The sequence below is a fragment of the Triticum dicoccoides genome, chromosome 3B, assembly GCF_002162155.2.
Source record: "Triticum dicoccoides isolate Atlit2015 ecotype Zavitan chromosome 3B, WEW_v2.0, whole genome shotgun sequence".
In the NCBI taxonomy this organism is placed as follows: Eukaryota; Viridiplantae; Streptophyta; class Magnoliopsida; order Poales; family Poaceae; genus Triticum; species Triticum dicoccoides.
In genome coordinates this window covers 152,605,517-152,627,432 of record NC_041385.1, presented here as the reverse complement: position 1 = coordinate 152,627,432, position 21,916 = coordinate 152,605,517, and the positions used below count along the sequence as shown (strand labels likewise).

Here is a 21,916-nt window from a genome sequence, read left to right as displayed (position 1 = left end):
GCTAGGCTCGTCAAGTTTAACCTGAGTATTCCGCATGTGCAACTGTTTTGCACCCGTTGTATTTGAATGTAGAGCCTATCACACCCGATCATCACATGGTGTCTCGGCACGAAGAACTTTCGCAACGGTGCATACTCAGGGAGAACACTTCTTGATAATTTAGTGAGAGATCATCTTAAAATGCTACCATCAATCAAAGCAAGATAAGATGCATAAAGGATAAACATCACATGCAATCAATATAAGTGATATGATATGGCCATCATCATCTTGTGCTTGTGATATCCATCTCTGAAGCACCGTCATGATCACCATCGTCACCAGCGCGACACCTTGATCTCCATGGTAGCATCGTTGTCGTTACACCATCTATTGCTTCTATGACTATCGCTACCGCTTAGTGATAAAGTAAAGCAATTACAGGGCGTTTGCATCTCATACAATAAAGCGACAACCATATGGCTCCTGCCAGTTGCCGATAACATCGGTTACAAAACATGATCATCTCATACAATAAAATATAGCATCACGTCTTGACCATATCACATCACAACATGCCCTGCAAAAACAAGTTAGACGTCCTCTACTTTGTTGTTGCAAATTTTACGTGGCTGCTACGGGCTGAGCAAGAACCATTCTTACCTACGCATCAAAACCACAACGATAGTTCGTCAAGTTAGTGTTGTTTTAACCTTCGCAAGGACCGGGCGTAGTCACACTCGGTTCAACTAAAGTTGGAGAAACAGACACCCGCTAGTCACCTGTGTGCAAAGCACGGCGGTAAAACCAGTCTCGCGTAAGCGTACGCGTAATGTCAGTCCGGGCCGCTTCATCCAACAATACCGCCGAACCAAAGTATGACATGCTGGTAAGCAGTATGACTTGTATCGCCCACAACTCACTTGTGTTCTACTCGTGCATAAAAATCAACGCATAAAACCTAGGCTCGGATGCCACTGCTGGGAACGTAGTAATTTCAAAAAAATTCCTACGCACACGCAAGATCATGGTGATGCATAGCAACGAGAGGGGAGAGTGTGTCCACGTACCCTCGTAGACCGAAAGCGGAAGCGTTATGACAACGCGGTTGATGTAGTAGTACGTCTTCACGATCCGACCGATCCAAGCACCGAACGTACGGCACCTCCGAGTTCAGCACATGTTCAGCTCGATGAAGATCCCCGGACTCCGATCCAGCATGCTTTCGGGGATGAGTTCCATCAGCACGACGGCGTGGTGACGATGATGATGTTCTACCGACGCAGGGCTTCGCGTAAGCACCGCAACGATATGACCGAGGTGGAATATGGTGGAGGGAGGCACCGCACACGGCTAAGGAACGATCACGAAGATCAACTTGTGTGTTTAGAGGTGCCCCCCTGCCCCCGTATATAAAGGAGGGAGGGGGAGGTGCGGCCGGCCCCCTAGGGGTGCGCCTGGAGGAGTCCTACTCCCACCGAGAGTAGGACTCCCCCCTCTTGCCTTGGTGGAGAAGGAAAGGGGGGAGGAGAAAGAGGAAAGGGGGGCGCCGCCCCCCCTCCTTGTCCTATTCGGACTAGGGGGAGAGGGGGGGCGCGGCCTGCCCTGGTCGGCCCTCCTCTTCTCCCTCATGGCCCATGTAGGCCCATTAACCCCCGGGGGGGTTCCGGTAACCCCCCGGTACTCCGGAAAAATCCCGATTTCTCCCGGAACGATTCCGTTATCCAAATATAGGCTTCCAATATAACAATCTTTATGTCTCGACCATTTTGAGACTCCTCGTCATGTCCGTGATCACATCCGGGACTCCGAACAACCTTCGGTACATCAAAACATATAAACTCATAATGAAACTGTCATCGTAACTTTAAGCGTGCGGACCCTACGGGTTCGAGAACTATACAGACATGACCTAGAACTATTTCCGGTCAATAACCAAAAATAGCGGAACCTGGATGCTCATATTGGCTCCTACATATTCTACGAAGATCTTTATCGGTCAAACCGCATAACAACATACGTTGTTCCCTTTGTCATCGGTATATTACTTGCCCGAGATTTGATCGTCGGTATCCAATACCTAGTTCAATCTCATTACCGGCAAGTCTCTTTACTCGTTACGTAATGCATCATTCCGTAACCAACTCATTGGCCACATTGCTTGCAAGGCTTATAGTGATGTGCATTACCGAGAGGGCCCAGAGATACCTCTCCGACAATCGGAGTGACAAAACCTAATCTCGAAATACGCCAACTCAACATCTACCTTTGGAGACACCTGTAGAGCTCCTTTATAATCACCCAGTTACGTTGTGACGTTTGGTAGCACACAAAGTGTTCCTCCGGTAAACGGGAGTTGCATAATCTCATAGTTGTAGGAACTTTGTATAAGTCATGAAGAAAGCAATAGCAACATACTAAACGATCAAGTGCTAGGCTAACGGAATGGGTCAAGTCAATCACATCATTCTCCTAATGATGTGATCTCTTTAATCAAATGACAACACATGTCTATGGTTAGGAAACATAACCATCTTTAATTAATGAGCTAGTCAAGTAGAGGCATACTAGTGACATTAAGTTTGTCTATGTATTCACACATGTATCATGTTTCCGGTTAATACAATTCTAGCATGAATAATAAACATTTATCATGATATTAGGAAATAAATAATAACTTTATTATTGCCTCTAGGGCATATTTCCTTCACTTGCCTCAAATTTTCTTCCTGACCGACGCCGTTGAGCAGCAACACCCGCCAAGTATTCAGTATCCAAACATATAGGTCTGTGGTCTGATTTTCCCATATCTAAATTTACAAGACCACATAAAGGGTGCATCTCCATCCATCCTGGATTTGAAACTGCTCGATCCAGTCTTTCTCGCAGTCCTCCTCTATAGAATGTAAACTTGTCGCCATGATATCCAATATCCTCTAAGGAGCAATCTATCAGTGCATCTTGGAACGCTTTGAGCCTAGAATGTTGCCGCTGAGCTCCTCCTTCTTTTTCTGACGACAGTAATATCTCATTAAAATCACCAATAACAACCCACGGCAAGTTAGAATGGGCATGAAGGTCTCGGATCAGCTGGTATGTTTTGATCTTATTATCCCAACTAGGTTCTCCATACACACCCGTAAGCCTCCATATTCTACCATCCGCTTCTTCCACCAAAACATCAATGCAATTAAACGTATTAGTCCGGGAGTAGATCCTCACCTCCTTCTTCTAGACTAATAGTAAACCTCCACTTCTACCATCAAGGCAGGGTACCACAATCCTATGATCCATCCTCAGCTTCCTCATTATCTCATCTGCCTTAGCCTCATCCAAGTGTGTTTCAGACAGGAAAAACGCATCTGGGTTATTCCGCCTCTGGATATCCAGAAGCGATCTCACTGTCGGGGCCCCGAGCAAACCCCGACAGTTCCAGCTTATGAGTTTCATTGCGCTCGGCGACCCTCCCCGGAGGAGGACGCCGCTGCTTGTTCTGTCGACTCCGGCAAATTTGTCTTCTGCCTTTTGTTATCATGTATCTTTTGAGGGGTACTCATGAGAGTTTTATCGATCTGTCCTCCACCTGTGTGCTCAATCAAAAGGATTTGATCGGACACAAAGCCTGGTAGCGGTGCCGCAGAGGAGTTGGCCGCTGTATTAACAGTCCCATCCTGACTAATGAGACGCTTTCTCGCAAATGGCACAACATCTTTCCCTTGAGGATCATCCCCTCTTTCCATCTCCATGCTCTCAGATTCTTGTGGATTTACTGTTGGGGAACGTAGCAGAAATTCAAAATTTTCCTACGTGTCACCAAGATCTATCTATGGATAAACCATCAACAAGGGGAAGGAGAGTGCATCTACATACCCTTGTAGATCGCTAAGCGGAAGCGTTCAAGAGAACGGGGTTGAAGGAGTCGTACTCGTCGTGATCCAAATCACCGGAGATCCTAATGCCGAACGGACGGCACCTCCGTGTTCAACACACGTGCAGCCCGGTGACGTCTCCCATGCCTTGATCCAGCAAGGAGAGAGGGGGAGGTTGAGGAAGACTCCGTCCAGCAGCAGCACAACGGCGTGGTGGTGGTGGAGGAGCGTGGCAATCCTGCAGGGCTTCGCCAAGCACCGCGGGAGAGGAGGAGTACTTGGGAGAGGGGGAGGGCTGCGCCAGCACTTGGGGTGCGGATGCCCTCCCACCCCCCACATATATATAGGGGCACGGGAGAGGGGGGCTGGCCCCCTCAAATCCAATCTGAGGAGGGGCGGCGGCCAGGGGGGTTGCCTTGCCCCCCAAGGCAAGGGGGCGCCCCCCTTTAGGGTTTCCCCCAAGCCCTAGGCGCCTTGGGCCTTGGTGGGGGGCGCACCAGCCCACCTGGGGCTGGTCCCCTCCCACACTTGGCCCATGCAGCCCCCTGGGGCCGGTGGCCCCACTTGGTGGACCCCCGGGACCCTCCCGGTGGTCCCGGTACGTTACCGATAAAACCCGAAACTTTTCCGGTGACCAAAACAGGACTTCCCATATATAAATCTTTACCTCCGGACCATTCTGGCACTCCTCGTGACGTCCGGGATCTCATCCGGGACTTCGAACAACATTCGGTAACCATGTATATCTATTCCCTATAACCCTAGCATCATCGAACCTTAAGTGTGCAGACCCTACGGGTTCGGGAACCATGCAGACATGACCGAGACGTTCTCCGGTCAATAACCAACAGCAGGATCTGGATACCCATGTTGGCTCCCACATGTTCCACGATGATCTCATCGGATGAACCACGATGTCAAGGACTCAATCAATCCCGTATACAATTCCCTTTGTCTAGCGGTATTGTACTTGCCTGAGATTGGATCGTCGGTATGCCGATACCTTGTTCAATCTCGTTACCGGCAAGTCTCTTTACTCATTCCATAACACATCATCCCGTGATCAACCCCTTGGTCACATTGTGCACATTATGATGATGTCCTACCAAGTGGGCCCAGAGATACCTCTCCGTCACACGGAGTGACAAATCGCAGTCTCGATTCTTGCCAACCCAACAGACACTTCCGGAGATACCTGTAGTGCACCTTTATAGACACCCAGTTACGTTGTGACGTTTGGTGCACCCAAAGCATTCCTACGGTATCCGGGAGTTGCACAATCTCATGGTCTAAGGAAATGATACTTGACATTAGAAAAGCTTTAGCATACGAACTATGATCTTTGTGCTAGGCTTAGGATTGGGTCTTGTCCATCACATCATTCTCCTAATGATGTGATCCCGTTATCAACGACATCCAATGTCCATGGTCAGGAAACCGTAACCATCTATTGATCAACGAGCTAGTCAACTAGAGGCTTACTAGGGACATGGTGTTGTCTATGTACCCACACAGGTATCTGAGTTTCCTATCAATACAATTATAGCATGGATAATAAACGATTATCATGAACAAGGAAATATAATAATAACTAATTTATTATTGCCTCTAGGGCATATTTCCAACAGTCTCCCACTTGCACTAGAGTCAATAATCTAGTTCACATTGCCATGTGATTAACACTCATAGGTCACATCGCCTTGTGACCAACATCCAAAGAGTTTACTAGTGTCACTAAACCAGTTCACATCATCATGTGATTAAGACTCAATGAGTTCTGGGGTTTGATCATGTTTTGCTTGTCAGAGAGGTTTTAGTCAATGGGTCTGCAACATTCAGATCCGTATGTACTTCGCAATTCTCTATGTCATATTGTAAATGCTGCTTCCACGCTCCACTTGGGGCTATTCCAAATGGTTGCTCCACTATACGTATCCGGTTTGGTACTCAGAGTCACTCGGATAGGTGTTAAAGCTTGCATCGACGTAACCCTTTACGCCGAACTCTTTATCACCTCCATAATTAAGAAACATGTCCTTTATTTACTCCAAGGACAATGATCCATTCCTGGATCATTCTTGTACCCCTTGACTGACTCATGGCAAGGCACACTTCCGGTGCGGTACACAGCATAGCATACTATAGAGCCTACGTCTGAAGCATAGGGGACGACCTTCGTCCTTTCTCTTTCTTCTGCCGTGGTCGAGCTTTAACTCTTAACTTCATACCTTACAACTCAGGCAAGAACTCCCTTCTTTGACTGATCCATCTTGAACACCTTCAAGATCATGTCAAGGTATGTGCTCATCTGAAAGTACCATTTAGCGTTTCTTTGATCTATCCTCATAGATCTTGATGCTCAATGTTCAAGTAGCTTAATCCAGGTTCTCCATTGAAAAACACTTTTCAAATAACCCCATATGCTTTTCCAGAAATTCTACATCATTTCTGATCAACAATATGTCAACAACATATACTCATCAGAAATTCTATAGCGCTCCCACTCACTTCTTTGGAAATACAAGTTTCTCATAAACTTTTGTATAAACCCAAAATCTTTGATTATCTCATCAAAGCGTACATTCCAACTCCGAGATGCTTACTCCAGTCCTTAGAAGGATTGCTGGAGTTTTGCATATTTGTTAGCGTTCTTCAGGATTGTCAAAACCTTCTGGTTGTATCACATACAACCTTTCCTCAAGAAAACTGTCGAGGAAACAATGTTTTGACATTCTATCTGCAAGATTTCATAAATAATGCAGTAACTGTTAATCCATTTCCAACAGACTCTTAGCATCGCTACGAGTGAGAAAGCCTCACCGTAGTCAACTCCTTGAACTTGTCGGAAAACATCTTAACGACAAGTCAAGCTTCCTTAATGGTGATTCTTACCATCATTGTCTGTCTTTCTTTTAAAATCCATCTGTACCCAACGGCCTTACGACCATCAAGTATTTCTTACGAAGTCATGGATCCTTTCTCGGATTTTATGGCCTCGAGCCATTCGTCAGAATCCGGGCCCACCATCGCTTCTCCATAGCTCGTAGGTTCATTGTTTTCTAGCAACATGACCTCTAAGACAGGATTGTGTACCACTCTGAAGTAGTATGCATCCTTGTCACCCTACGAGGTACGATAGTGACTTGATCCGAAACTTCATGATCACTATCATAAGCTTCTACTTCAATTGGTGTAGGCGCCACAGGAACAACTTCATGTGCCCTGCTACACGCTAGTTGAAGTGACGGTTCAATAACCTCATCAAGTCTCCACCATCCTCCCACTCAATTCTTTCGAGAGAAACTTTTCCTCGAGAAAGGACCCGTTTCTAGAAACAATTACTTTTGCTTCCGGATCTGAGATAGGAGGTATACCCAACCATTTTGGGTATCCTATGAAGATGTGTTTATCCGTTTTGCGTTCGAGCTTATCACGATGAAACTTTTTCACATAAGCGTCACAGCCCCAAACTTTTAAGAAACGACAACTTAGGTTTCTCCAAACCATAGTTCAAACCGGTGTCGTCTCAACGGAATTACGTGGTGCCCTATTAAAGTGAGTGCGGTTGTCTCTAATGCCTAACCCATGAACGTTAGTGGTAATTCGATAAGAGACATCATGGTACGCACCATATCTAATAGGGTGCAACTATGATGTTCGGACACACCATCACACTATGGTGTTCCAGGCGGTATTAACTGTGAAACATTTCCACAATGTCTTAATTGCGTGCCAAAGCTCCTAACTCAGATACTCATCTCTATGATCATATCATAGACATTTTATCCTCTTGTCACGATGATCTCCAACTTCACTCTAAAATTACTTGAACCATTCAATAATTCAGACTTGTGTTTCATCAAGTAAATATACTCAACATCTACTCAAATCATCTGTGAAGTGAGAACATAACGATATTCACTGCATGCCTCAGCACTCATTGGACTACACACATCAAAATGTATTACTTCCAACAAGTTGCTTTCTTGTTCCATTTTACTGAAAATGAGGCTTTCAATCATCTTGCCCATGTGGTATGATTTGCATGTCTCAAGTGATTCAAAATCAAGTGAGTCCAAACGATCCATTTGCATGGAGTTTCTTCATGCATATACACCAATAGACATGGTTCGCATGTCTCAAACTTTTCAAAACGAGTGAGTCTAAAGATCCATCAACATGGAGCTTCTTCATGCGTTTTATACCAATATGACTTACATAGCAGTGCCACGAGTAAGTGGTACTATCATTACTATCTTATACCTTTTGGCATGAAAATGTGTATCACTATGATCGAGATTCAATAAACCATTCATTTTAGGTGCAATACCATTGAAGGTATTATTCAAATAAACAGAGTAACCATTATTCTCCTTAAATGAATAACCGTATTGTGATAGACATAATCCAATCATGTCTATGCTCAATGCAAACACCAAATAACAATTATTTAGGTTTAACGCCAATCTCGATGGTAGAGGGAGCGTGCGATGCTTGATCACATCAACCTTGGAAACACTTCCAACACATATCGTCAGCTCACCTTTAGCTAGTCTCCGTTTATTCCGTAGCTTTTATTTCGAGTTACTAACACTTAGCAACCAAACCGGTATCTAATATCCTGGTGCTACTAGGAGTACTAGTAAAGTACACATTAACATAATGTATATCCAACATACTTCTGTCGACATTGCTTGCCTTCTTATCTACCAAGTATTTAGGGTAATCCTGCTCCAGTGGTTGTTCCCCTTATTACAGAAGCACTTAGTCTCGGGTTTAGGTTCAACCTTGGGTTTCTTCACTCGAGCAGCAGCTGATTTGCCGTTTCATGAAGTATCCCTTCTTGCCCTTGCCCTTCTTGAAACTAGTGGTTTCACCAACCATCAACAATTGATGCTCCTTCTTGATTTCTACTTTCGCGGTGTCAAACATCGTGAATACTTCAAGGATCATCATATCTATCCCTGATATGTTATAGTTCATCACGAAGCTCTAGCAGCTTGGTGGCAATGACTTTGGAGAAACATCACTATCTCATCTGGAAGATCAACTCCCACTCGATTCAAGTGATTGTTGCACTCAGACAATCTGAGCACAAGCTCTACGATTGAGCTTTTCTCCCTTAGTTTGCAGGCTAGAAAATCGCCGGAGTTCTTATACCTCTTGACGTGGGCACGAGCCTGAAATCCCAATTTCAGCCCTCGAAACATCTCATATGTTCCGCGACATTTTGAAAACGTTTTGGTGCCTCAACTCTAAACCGTTTAAATGAACTATCACGTAGTAATCAAAATGTGTATGTCCGATGTTTGCAACATCCACAGACGACGTTTTGGGGTTCTGCACACTGAGCGGTGCATTAAGGACATGAGCTTTTCTACTAATCGCATAATTGCTACTGTTAACTTTCAACTCTATTTTCTCTAGGAACATATCTAAAACAGTAGAACTAACGCGCGAGCTATGACATAATTTGCAAAGGGCTTTTGACTATGTTCAGGATAATTAAGTTCATCTTATGAACTCCCACTCAGATAGAGATCCCTCTAGTCATCTAAGTGATTACATGATCCGAGTCAACTAGGTCGTGTCCGATCATCATGTGAGACGGACTAGTCATCATCGGTGAACATCTTCATGTTGATCGTATCCACCATACGACTCATGCTCGACCTTTCGGTCTCTTGTGTTCCGAGGCCATGTATGTACATGCTAGGCTCGTCAAGTCAACCTAAGTGTTACGCGTGTGTAAATCTGGCTTACACCCGTTGTATGTGAACGTAAGAATCTATCACACCCGATCATCACGTGGTGCTTCGAAACGACAAACTTTCGCAATGGTGCACAGTTAGGGGAACACTTTCTTGAAATTTTAATGAGGGATCATCTTATTTACTACCGTCGTTCTAAGCAAATAAGATGCATAAACATGATAAACATCACATGCAATCACATAGTGACATGATATGGCCAATATCATTTTGCTCCTTTTGATCTCCATCTTCGGGGCTCCATGATCATCATCGTCGCCGGCATGACACCATGATCTCCATCATCATGATCTCCATCATCGTGTCTTCATGAAGTTGTCTCGCCAACTATTACTTCTACTACTATGGCTACCGGTTAGCAATAAAGTAAAGTAATTACATAGCGTTGTTTAATGACACGCAGGTCATACAATAAATTAAGACAACTCCTATGGCTCCTGCCGGTTGTCATACTCATCGACATGCAAGTCGTGATTCCTATTACAAGAACATGATCAATCTCATACATCACATATCATTCATCACATTCTTCTTGGCCATATCACATCACATAGCATACCCTGCAAAAACAAGTTAGACGTCATCTAATTGTTGTTTGCATGTTTTACGTGGCTGCTATGGGTTTCTAGCAAAAACGTTTCTTACCTACGCAAAACCACAACTTGATATGCCAATTTCTATTTACCCTTCATAAGGACCCTTTTCATCGAATCTGTTCCGACTAAAGTGGGAGAGACTGGCACCCGCTAGCCACCTTATGCAACAAGTGCATGTCAGTCGGTGGAACCTGTCTCACGTAAGTGTACGTGTAAGGTCGGTCCGGGCCGCTTCATCCCACAATACCGTTGAAACAAGATTGGACTAGTAACGGTAAGCATATTGAACAAAATCAACGCCCACAACTACTTTGTGTTCTACTCGTGCAAAGAATCTACGCAATAGACCTAGCTCATAATGCCACTGTTGGGGAACGTAGCAGAAATTCAAAATTTTCCTACGTGTCACCAAGATCTATCTATGGAGAAACCAGCAACGAGGGAAAGGAGAGTGCATCTACATACCCTTGTAGATCGCTAAGCGGAAGCGTTCAAGAGAACGGGGTTGAAGGAGTCGTACTCGTCGTGATCCAAATCACCGGAGATCCTAGTGCCGAACGGACGGCACCTCCGCGTTCAACACACGTGCAGCCTGGTGACGTCTCCCATGCCTTGATCTAGCAAGGAGAGAGGGAGAGGTTGAGGAAGACTCCGTCCAGCAGCAGCACAACGGCGTGGTGGTGGTGGAGGAGCGTGGCAATCCTGCAGGGCTTCGCCAAGCACCGCGGGAGAGGAGGAGTACTTGGGAGAGGGGGAGGGCTGCACCAGCACTTGGGGTGCGGCTGCCCTCCCACCCCCCACATATATATAGGGGAAAGGGAGAGGAGGGCCGGCCCCCTCATATCCAATCTGAGGAGGGGGCGGCGGCCAGGGGGGTTGCCTTGCCCCCCAAGGCCAGGGGGGTTGCCTTGCCCCCCAAGGCAAGGGGGCGCCCCCCTTTAGGGTTTCCCCCAAGCCCTAGGCGCCTTGGGCCTTGGTGGGGGGGCGCACCAGCCCACCTGGAGCTAGTCCCCTCCACACTTGGCCCATGCAGCCCCCTGGGGCCGGTGGCCCCACTTGATGGACCCCCGGGACCCTCCCGGTGGTCCCGGTACGTTACCGATAAAACCCAAAACTTTTCCGGTGACCAAAACAGGACTTCCCATATATAAATCTTTATCTCCGGACCATTCCGGAACTCCTCGTGACGTCCGGGATCTCATCCGGGACTCCGAACAACATTCGGTAACCACGTATATCTATTCCCTATAACCCTAGCATCATCGAACCTTAAGTGTGCAGACCCTACGGGTTCGAGAACCATGCAGACATGACCGAGATGTTCTCCGATCAATAACCAACAGCGGGATCTGGATACCCATGTTGGCTCCCACATGTTCCACGATGATCTCATCGGATGAACCACGATGTCAAGGACTCAATCAATCCCGTATACAATTCCCTTTGTCTAGCGATATTGTACTTGCCCGAGATTCGATCGTCGGTATGCCGATACCTTGTTCAATCTCGTTACCGGCAAGTCTCTTTACTCGTTCCGTAACACATCATCCCGTGATCAACCCCTTGGTCACATTGTGCACATTATGATGATGTCCTACCGAGTGGGCCCAGAGATACCTCTCCGTCACACGGAGTGACAAATCCCAGTCTCGATTCGTGCCAACCCAACAGACACTTTTGGAGATACCTGTAGTGCACCTTTATAGCCACCCAGTTACGTTGTGACGTTTGGTGCACCCAAAGCATTCCTATGGTATCCGGGAGTTGCACAATCTCATGGTCTAAGGAAATGATACTTGACATTAGAAAAGCTTTAGCATACGAACTACGATCTTTGTGCTAGGCTTAGGATTGGGTCTTGTCCATCACATCATTCTCCTAATGATGTGATCCCTTTATCAACGACATCCAATGTCCATGGTCAGGAAACCGTAACCATCTATTGATCAACGAGCTAGTCAACTAGAGGCTTACTAGGGACATGGTGTTGTCTATGTACCAACACATGTATCTGAGTTTCCTATCAATACAATTATAGCATGGATAATAAACGATTATCATGAACAAGGAAATATAATAATAACTAATTTATTATTGCCTCTAGGGCATATGTCCAACATTTACATCATCAGCATTACCCCTCCCTGCACTTCTTGGTGCCGGGTTTATGTCATCACCAAATCCCCTCCCTCTGTTCCATATCTCTCCTCCGCGGCCTGAATCGCGGCCACCACCTCGACCATACCCAGGTCCACCAGACGGATCATCAAACTTAACCAGCAACCAGTTGCCCCATTCACAAACCTCTGCTCTATGGGTTCCATCACCACATTCAGTTACAAGATGTCCAATCATACCACAGAAATCACAAAAATCCGGGAGTTTTTCATACTCCACCAGATACCTCTTGCTCTCTTTCAATGTCAGATGGACAAACCGGACTTGGCACATCTAGGGGAAGAAACACCCTAGCTCTCAGATATTTAGTCGGGTTAATTCGTCCTTCATTCACAATGACCTTTATCGGAGGAATACCAACCTTCCTCGCAATCTTCTCCGCAATTGCTTTGTTCTTCATAAGGCCATCCAGAATTCCGATGATACGTACCCACGCAGGGATACGATCAAGTTTGTAATCATTCACATTCGTAATTCCATCATACTCCTCGATGACCACCGCCGCCTTGCGGAAGAGCCAGGGGCCTCCATTGATCACTCTGTTCCAGTCACCAAGGCACATCAGTTGCGCCAGGAATATGTTCTCGCCCATTGGCTTGAAGGTCACCCCCTGCGCTGCCGTCCACACGTTCCTCAAAGATTTAAAGAGGGATACATGACTAAAGGGTTTCTGGGTATGAACCCTAAAGACGACAACCCATCTTGTCTCCTCGATCAACCCCTCAATCTCTCCAGACAGATCCAATTCCTCCTCTTCCTCGCCATGGAGATTCAGCCCCTGGAATCTGTCTTCTAGGTTAGGCCTGATCTCATCATGTTCAGCCCTTCCGTCATCGACCCCCGCGGCGGCACCCGCCACCGGAGCTTGCTCCGGTCCCGCCATGCAAGATCGTCTACTCTCTCACTCCGTTGGTGAATCACGTAAGGAACGCTCCACAGGAGGGTTCTTACGTGAGATTTCGTGGATTTTTGGTGGGATAGATGGGAACCCTAGCGATCGCCGCCAGGGGATAGGTAGGAACCCTAGAGCGGCTCTAGGGGATAGATAGCAGCCCCTATACTAAAACTAGTTTAAAGTTGAGACTTATTTTGAAACGGAGGGAGTACGTAACTAGCAAGTCTAGAATGGAGATGAGGATTAGTCTCGCTCGTATGTTATCCCGCAAAAAATTAAGTCCAGCTCCCATGTTTAGCATGCGTACAAACTGTCCAGGGAGGTATTTGATGGATTTAGCGATAATGGGTTAGAAGGCAGAGGCCAAGAATTTGTACGGGAGGCCAAGGTGGGTTTAGGGAAAAGGGGAAATGGGGTAGCTGGGGGCTTAAAGGTGTGGTTTGGGTTAGCATCTCGTTAGTGTGCAAGGTGACGAAAGTTATTTTTTCAATTTTGACGCAAAGGCCGTTCACAAGGAAGGAAGAAGTCATGGAAAATGTGTTTTATGTACCTGGCGGATGTCTGATTAGTTTGAATGGGCTATGATGAGAGTGTCATCGGTGTATTGTAGCACAATTGGGGGCAAATCCTAAATGATGAGTGTATGCTACATGGCTCGAGCATAGTCAGGTTGTGATATTCCCACCTGTTGTAATCTTGCCGGTCACGTCCTTATCTTCTTTTTTTACATAGCACGGTCTTGACTTGTGATGCCACGCAAGTGATGACCATGCTCGCACAAGCAACAGTCAAGCCATGACAAGAGCCAGTCACCACCAACAGCTCCAAAAATTGAAGGAGGAAGGTCACGAGCACCGCCAAATCCCAATTCAAAACGCTCCGCCAGTTCCACGCCAGGACTCTAGATATGGACGTAGGCAACACGTGTAACAACATATGTATGCACTAAATGTGTGGCAATACAATCACGTCGCATCTCATCTGTTGTAATCTTGGCAGCCGCGTCCTTGTCTCCTTTGCTTGTTGCGTAATTATACGACTCTAGATATGGAGGTAGGCAATACCTGTAACAACATATATAGGCACTAGAACTAGATGGCTGGCAATACAATCACGCCCCATCTCATCTGTCTCTTACACTAACGAATGACGTGGGTTTGGTTGACATTCTACGGGGGCAGCTTCGATGAGACGTTGCGGGTCTCCCTGGATTTGCAATCGATGCAATGTCGGCGCACGCCTTTGGAAAAGAATGGAAGTCTTCCCGATTTGGAGTAGGCTTTGGAATACACGACGGGTGAGCGATTGCGCACGACGAGCGAGAAATTTCATAGGATCAAAAACTGGCTCTCACACACAAAAACACACACGAAAAGTTGCCGGTCGCGGAGCATTCATCTGAAAGCGTGAAAGTAAAAAACGCGATCTTGTAAAATTTCAGCAAGAAGGCGATCTTGGTGCGTGATCAGCACACATGGCATTAGTCGGGAAGGAAAATCCTAGCTACCCAGACCGCGCCATCCAAGCCGTCCATCTCGCGATCGGACGGCCCCGGACGTGCAACCGTGCATTTGCTCGATCCCTCACCGCCGCAACGAGATCCTCTGTGCCTTGTTCTGCAATTCCGGGAATGAAATACTGCACGCTTTTAATCAATCAATCACGAGCCATTGCAAGAGGAGGGACGTACGCGATTACATGCTGGAAATGGCGTACGCCGCATTTTTGGCAGCGCGCAAACGCACGCAGCTGTGCGAGATAACCGCATGGCATTTTGGGGCTCGCGTGCAGCTATCTCCTCTTTCAAACGGGGAAAGGACAGCCGGCCGCGGTATCCTGCGCTGATTTGGATATACTATAATATCCACGGCATTACTGCCACGACAAACGAGAGATTTGGCTTGAATATTTTCCCCATTTGCTGCCACGCCTACGCTCGTGTCGTGTGCTCTCGTCTCGCGCGTGTATGTATAAATACATACACATGAGCACACAACTGTCGGCGTCATCGGTCGGTACGGCGGTGCTTGCGACCTACTGTACTACGAGCAGGCATCCCCAGCCAGCTCTTCTTCCGCCGATTCAGCTGCTGACCGTCGGTGATCATCATGGTACACGCGTCAGCTCACCAGCTCGGTCGGAAGGTACACGTAGGTTTTCCTTCTCATTTGCCTGACGTACGGATCTTGAACATGGCAGAGGATTGTGCTGCCGCTGCTGCTGCTTCTCGTGGCGTCGGCCGCAGTTGGATCTGCGGCGGAGGCCGGGCGGCGGAAAGGGAAAGGAACTCGATACAGCGTCATGGCTTTCCATGCCGCCGGGGACGGCGAGACGGATGATTCCAAGGTATAGCAACAGCGTACCCCCATATGATTCTCGACGTGCATGCATCTTGGTCACCACATTGCCGGTGAGATCAGATCTCTCTTACTCATCTGCACCCTCCGTCTTCGTCTCGCCGACAGGCGTTCGAGGAGACATGGGACTCAGCTTGCAGAGATAGCGGCGGGGCGACGGTGTACGTCCCTGAAGGAAGGACCTTCCTGCTGGGAGAAACCAAGTTGCAGGGACCCTGCAAGTCACCGATCACCATGCAGGTAAAAAACATCCGTCGACGACGATCAAGACGGCGTCCGTCCTGCATCACCCATCTTCGTCTCTGGTATCTAGCACAAGAGGTATCATATAACCGAGGTTTGTGCTTGTGCAGGTGGACGGGGACATCGTGGCGCCAAGCTCCCTCTGGAGCCTAAAGTCGTTAACAAGCCTCCTGGCCTTCTACAGGGTGGACAACCTGACGGTGGACGGCATCGGGCAGATCGACGGCCGAGGCGCGCCGTGGTGGGACTGCTACAACCAGAAGGTAACAGCAACATACCTGGGCAAATAAACATGGCCGTTCCTTCTTCATTCCATCTTCAGATATACATACATTGTCCACAACCTGACGCCCCTCCCTCTCTCTGGTTCCCACAGAAATGCCATTACCGGCCACAGGTAAGCGCACACGCAATCCCTCTTTCAGTTTCAGTCTGGAACTACTAGCTAGTCAGACATATGTGTGTGTCTGTGTTGAAACTCATCCAGGCTTGCACATACATGCAAACCATGCAGCTGGTGTCATTCTCGTTCTGCAACGGTCTACGGGTGACCAACATTCGCCTCAAGGACAGCGCCGACAAGCACATGAGCGTGTTCGAGTGCAGCCAGGTGCAGGTGCACAACGTCTCCGTCATGGCGCCCTGGGACAGCCCCAACACGGACGGGATCACCATGGGGGCCTCCGACCATGTCCGCATCTCCTCTTGCAACATCCACAGCGGTACAGCCCCGCCTCCTTCACTAGCCCCTGACTGATAAATAAGATCCAGTACATGCGTATTGCACTCTCTGGCATCAAGTGTGTTTGCAATACTCCTGAAGCATGTTTGCAACACTGCCGCTGACATGGATACATTGGACAAGTGCAGGTGATGACTGCGTGTCGATTCTAACGGGCACCACCGATGTCAACGTCACTGACGTCACGTGTGGGCCCGGCCATGGCATCAGGTATACAGATGCACTACACAGCCATGCTTGTATATGCAGGCCTGTGCTGACCAAGTGCATAATATATTTCTGATAAGCATTCTCTAGTGAGTAGCATATCACATTGAGCAAGGTGGCTTTTCTGATCTTGTTGTGTAGTGTGGGAAGCCTTGGAGGTGCCGGTGAAAAACCAGCGCTGGTGGAAAGAATTACAGTATCCAACTGCAACTTCTTTAGTACGATGACCGGTGTCAGGATCAAATCGTGGCAGGTAACACTGAAGCCGCATCTACATGCATGTGTGTGCCTTGCATCAGTTCAAAGATACCAACTGATGGTTGCATGCATACGCCATGTAGTATGTTCCCCAAACTTATAATGATGTTATGAGAAATGCAGGGAGGGCGAGGCAAAGCGAACACGTTCCTTTTCAGGGACCTCAACATGACTGAAGTACGGTATCCTATCGACATTGACCAGTTCTATTGCCCCGAGGGAAACTGTCCAGAACGGGTGAGGAAACCCACTCAATTGAATTCAGTCACCACCACTACCTCAACTGAAACCATATTGGCTGCGTTTGCAGGAAGGTGGTGTGGCCATAACAGACGCGAGGTTCATCAACATCCGGGGGACGTCCTCGGAGCAAGAGGCCATCCAGATCCTGTGCAGCAAAAGCGCGCCGTGCCACGGGATTTTTCTCCACAACGTTGACCTCTCTTGGGCCAACCACACGGCCCCAACAAAAGCCAAAATCCTAAATGCCCAAGGACGCGTCGCGGGCACGGTGAAGCCACAAGTACGGTTCCGCGGCCTTTGATCCCCAGCGCTCTCCGTTGTGAACATAGTGCTTGGACATAGACAGAGGAGCAAGTGCAGAAATGCTTACCGTAGGTGAGCGCCACATGAGGCAGGGTAGCAGTGCTAAGATTGGATTGGTAGTAATGATGGCGGTTCATGCCATCTCATATCTGTCATGCCTACAACTTCGCAATATGTCCATTCCTCTATCTATAATATAAGCAGGAGCACCGAGGTGCTATCTATGGCAGCAATTCAGAGTATCTCGCATGATTCTGTCTGTGACCGGCCGAAAACCACATACCGGTTGTTCGCGACGTTGTCGTAGGCGAGCCATGGCATCGCCACGAATTAGTAGTTTGCAATTGCAGTGGTTCAATTGAAAGCATGCAGTGTGTGTGTGTGAATTGAGCTTACAAAGGGGCAATTTTGAGGAACGCGGCGAGCTGCGGGAACGGCAGGTTCAGGTACTCCATTATCCTCAGCACGGCGTCAGACTTGATGTATGACCTGAGGAGCAAAGAACATTTCTCACCACACTTGGCCATGGCTGATGTCGATGGACAAAGGCAGAGCAGCTCGACCAGACTCGGTTTGGTTACCTGTCCTTCTCGACGAGGACGACGCTGGAGATGTCGTCGGGGCTTCTGCCGGACCTGCGCAGGAGCTTCCTCCCGGAGTCGCTCTGGAGGGGGATGTACCTGATGCTCCGGCCGGGGTCGTGCTCCCGCACGAACCGGACGCCGCCGTTGCAGAGGTTGCACACGCCGTCGAAGAGCATGATGGGCCTCGAGTCGGCGGGCTGGAAGAACTCGGCGTCGGTGGCAGCCTTCACGGGCTCCGCCGCCGCCGACGCGACCGCCCGTAGGCTCGGCCGCCGGAGTCCCCTTCCCCGTCCTCCCGTGGGTCGCGGCTGCAGCGGAGGCCCGCGCTGCCGATGGGGCGGCGGCGCAGAGGCAGAGGGCGAGCTGTAGCTGCAGCAGTAGCGCCCGGCCATGGTCGCCATCGCCTCCTTCCCTTCTCTCGTGTATCTGCTGTGCAGTGGCTTGTCCAAGCTTCATTTCTCTTCAGAGCCGAAGGCACGGTGCGCCTGAGGCTACGTGGCACGTCCAGCAACGGGTAATTTTGGCCGGGATAAAACGGGCTTGCAGCCGAGCGGATTTGCTTCCAGAATTTCACATTCCAAACTAAAATTACATGAGAAACGTTGTATTAGTTCTGGCAAGTCTGAAGCATGGGAAACTGTCATCCCTGACTTTATTCTTCATCATTATGTAAACGATTTAGCTATCATTTGATGAATAAAGTTTATGATGCTCAAAAAAAAATTACATGAGAAACACAGCGCCTGCATTCGCACCATAGTGGTATCAATCAACAAAATTACAAACGTAGAGCCTCTCCGGATTAGGACCAAACGGAGCACACGCGAAAAAGATTACTTCCAGCCAGCAGTTCGGAGAAAGAAATGCACACGAAACTGATTATCATCTGCCAAAGAGTTCACAAACACTGACACTACGAAAATACAAGTTAAACAAGAACACACGCCATGTCTGGTGCATTGGTTTTGAAGTTTTAAACAACAGCGATAACAAAGTAGAGCAACAGGATGTGGTCGCTACGGCTTTGTTTGGTTCTTCAGGCCTCCTCCTCGCCTTCTTCGGCATCTGCCGCAGCAGAGGCCATCAACTCGTCAAATTTCTCGCTCTTTCCCAACTCTATCTCAATCTGCATGAATCAGTCGCCGAGTCAGTTTTACTTGTCGAGAAGTGGAACTTCATACATAAGAGAATTAGCACATTGACAGACAAAGAGTAAGCCAAACTGTTGTTACTCTCTTACCTTAGCCTTTTGGAATGGGCGGCCTCTCGATTCGTCGTTTATTTCCACCGTGGATGTCCTAATCTCTACACACACCAAGGTTAAAAGAGGAAAGTTGAGAGTACATGATGATAAATGTGGAGAAGGTTCATGGCAGCATTGCTGGCCAAGATATATGATCAGACATAATCTGCATTACAAGGAAAGAAGACGGTTCTTACTCTTCTCAACAGCAAGGCCGTTGTTCTTCAGAATCTCCGCCACGGTTACAACCGTCGCAATGGCTGCAAACAGATCTTGGTTAGTGCCAACTTCAACAATAAAGAAAACATCAAACCACAGAAACTGAATGAATACGGTAGTGCCAATAATAAGTCCAGATGGCAGCCAGTAACTGCATATGTAATCAATCAATTTTACTTGAGAATCTTAGACTCATAGTTGTGTTTTTCTAGATACATGTATCAAAATGCCCATGGTTTGCGGAAGTATTGTGGATAGGGTCATAGTTATATGAAATTACTCAAGAGCGTGAGAGCGAACGGGTCCATAGTGTAATGGTTGTGGCTCCTGAGTAGCACCTCCAGTGCATGATTCCCCGTGGGAGCAAATTTCAGGGCTGGTTAAAAACCTCCCTCACTGGCAACTCTTATATCTGCATGGAGCCGGCCCAGCTAGTAGTAATGTGGCAGCCAACCTGCGTGTGCGGCCTGTCAAGGTTCTTGGGGATTTGTCGGTCGGGAAGTGAGGTTTCTTCTTGCAAAAAAAGAAAAAAAACGTGGGAGGCGATCTTTCCCCCACTGGCTGAGTACTCAAGAACGCTGTCTTTCCCCCACTGGACGAGTACTCAAGAGCGCGAGATACAATCCGCTTGACTTTTGCACAACTGAATACACAATATTCAGTTATGCAAACATGCATATCCCATGACAGGAGAATAATTAGAACAGATTAAACAAAAAATATCACAGGAGAATGTTAGGGTGCAATTCTTTTTATCAAATGAACTCACCAGTTTCTGAAACTGGCAACACCACAGTCCAGGGAAAATGTTAGGGTTTAAGCAATAACAGAATATTTTGCGGATCTAGCTGTCCCAAAAGTCTCCAGCGATTAACTACACATCTAAGCTAGTACATTCCCTTATGACCGCACAATCACTCGATCAAATTCGCGAAAACATGAGGCAGAAATCACACAATAATAGTGTAAACGTAGCAATCTGTTGCACAGGCGGCGTTACCAAAATTACATCCCTACTGGCATTCAATCAATCAGAGGCATGGCGGAAACAAGACTCACCCATCCCGAGCGCGGAGAGCTCGACGTCGCCGTGCTGCTGCATATACCTCTGCAGCCAACCAAGGAAGCAAATTCGTTTCAGAGACGGCGCCGACGAATGGGGGGATCGAACCAAAAGAGGTGGATTGGCCGGCGCGGTACCTTGGCGAGGTTGACATAGAAGAAGAGGGGCTTCTTCGTGTTGGACACCTGGATGCGGTTGCTGCTGCTGTTGGCGCCCCGCCTCTGCCCCTCCCCGCCGGCGGCGGCGGCCGGCGCGTCGGCCGCGGCCGCCGCCCCCTCGCCGTCCTCCACCTTGAGGCCCCTCACGCCCTCGGTTATCTCCTCCACCGCCATGAGTGCTGGCTGACTGCCGCGCCGCAAAACTGGAGTAGATCGATGGGATTTTTTCTAGGTTGTAGTCTCGACCACGTTGCGTGTGCTGCGTTCGTAGAGGGAAACGGACGGAGGCCAAGGAAGAAGGTAAGCAAACCCAGCAATCGCGTAACCCTACTTTGCTTGGGCTTTTTCTTGGTCGTTGCAGCCGGCCGACGTGAGAACAACGCGAGAGCTGTATCCCGCGGAAACCCCTATTTCACGCGCGTCGCGTCAAGTAGTCGGGGGTTAGCACAGGGGCACCCACAACTGGCCCGGCCGTTTTCGTTTTTTCGGTATATTTTTCTGCTTCTGTTTTCCTTTTTCTTTCCTGTTTCTTGTTTCGTTATCAAGTTTATTTATCTTTTCACAAAAAATCTTTGTCTTTTTTGAGAAAAAATTAAAATCTCAAAAAAGTTCCTGTTAAGATATTTCGTTCAGAAATTTTATAAAATGTTCAAATATTCAAAAAAAATAGATTTCTAAAATTGTTCACTTATTTTTAAAATGTTTGAAATTTCAAAGAAATTTAGAATTACAAAAAAGCTCAAAAATTTTAAAATTTTCTCACAAACTCAAAAAATGTTCATGAATTTCAGAAAATTTTATTTTTTTCCAAAATTGTTCAAAATTTCAAAAAAGACTCATGTTTTCAAAAATTATACAGATTCAAAAGAAATTATCCATGTTTTCCAAAAATTGTTCAAACTTTCAAAAATGATCGCACTTTCAGAAATAAATTGAGATTCCCGAAATATGTTTGAGGTTTTAAAATTTTATTTACAAATTTGAAAAATGTCCATGTTTAAAAAACAC

At 47.5% G+C, this 21,916-nt stretch overlaps 3 protein-coding genes across 3 annotated transcripts; 1 reads left to right on the top strand and 2 right to left on the bottom strand.

Moving 5' to 3' along the window:
- Positions 1-14,335: 14,335 nt before the first annotated feature.
- Positions 14,336-17,639, top strand: LOC119279419 (probable polygalacturonase At1g80170). The gene is made up of 10 exons (XM_037560658.1): positions 14,336-14,341; positions 15,488-15,634; positions 15,754-15,885; positions 15,999-16,151; positions 16,265-16,285; positions 16,403-16,610; positions 16,759-16,840; positions 16,979-17,090; positions 17,219-17,332; positions 17,406-17,639. Exons 1-10 carry the CDS (start codon positions 14,336-14,338, stop codon positions 17,637-17,639), a joined length of 1,209 nt encoding a protein of 402 aa, XP_037416555.1.
- A 102-nt stretch (positions 17,640-17,741) lies between these two features.
- LOC119275281 (DCC family protein At1g52590, chloroplastic-like) lies at positions 17,742-18,674 on the bottom strand. The gene is made up of 2 exons (XM_037556097.1): positions 18,223-18,674; positions 17,742-18,130 (listed from the first exon to the last, which is right to left on the bottom strand). The coding sequence occupies exons 1-2, from the start codon at positions 18,624-18,626 to the stop codon at positions 18,034-18,036; spliced, it is 501 nt and encodes a 166-aa protein (XP_037411994.1). The 5' UTR covers positions 18,627-18,674; the 3' UTR covers positions 17,742-18,033.
- A 401-nt stretch (positions 18,675-19,075) lies between these two features.
- On the bottom strand, positions 19,076-21,240 carry LOC119275282 (uncharacterized protein At2g34160-like). The gene is made up of 5 exons (XM_037556098.1): positions 20,888-21,240; positions 20,747-20,795; positions 19,666-19,728; positions 19,466-19,530; positions 19,076-19,351 (listed from the first exon to the last, which is right to left on the bottom strand). Exons 1-5 carry the CDS (start codon positions 21,080-21,082, stop codon positions 19,262-19,264), a joined length of 462 nt encoding a protein of 153 aa, XP_037411995.1. The 5' UTR covers positions 21,083-21,240; the 3' UTR covers positions 19,076-19,261.
- Positions 21,241-21,916: the final 676 nt, after the last annotated feature.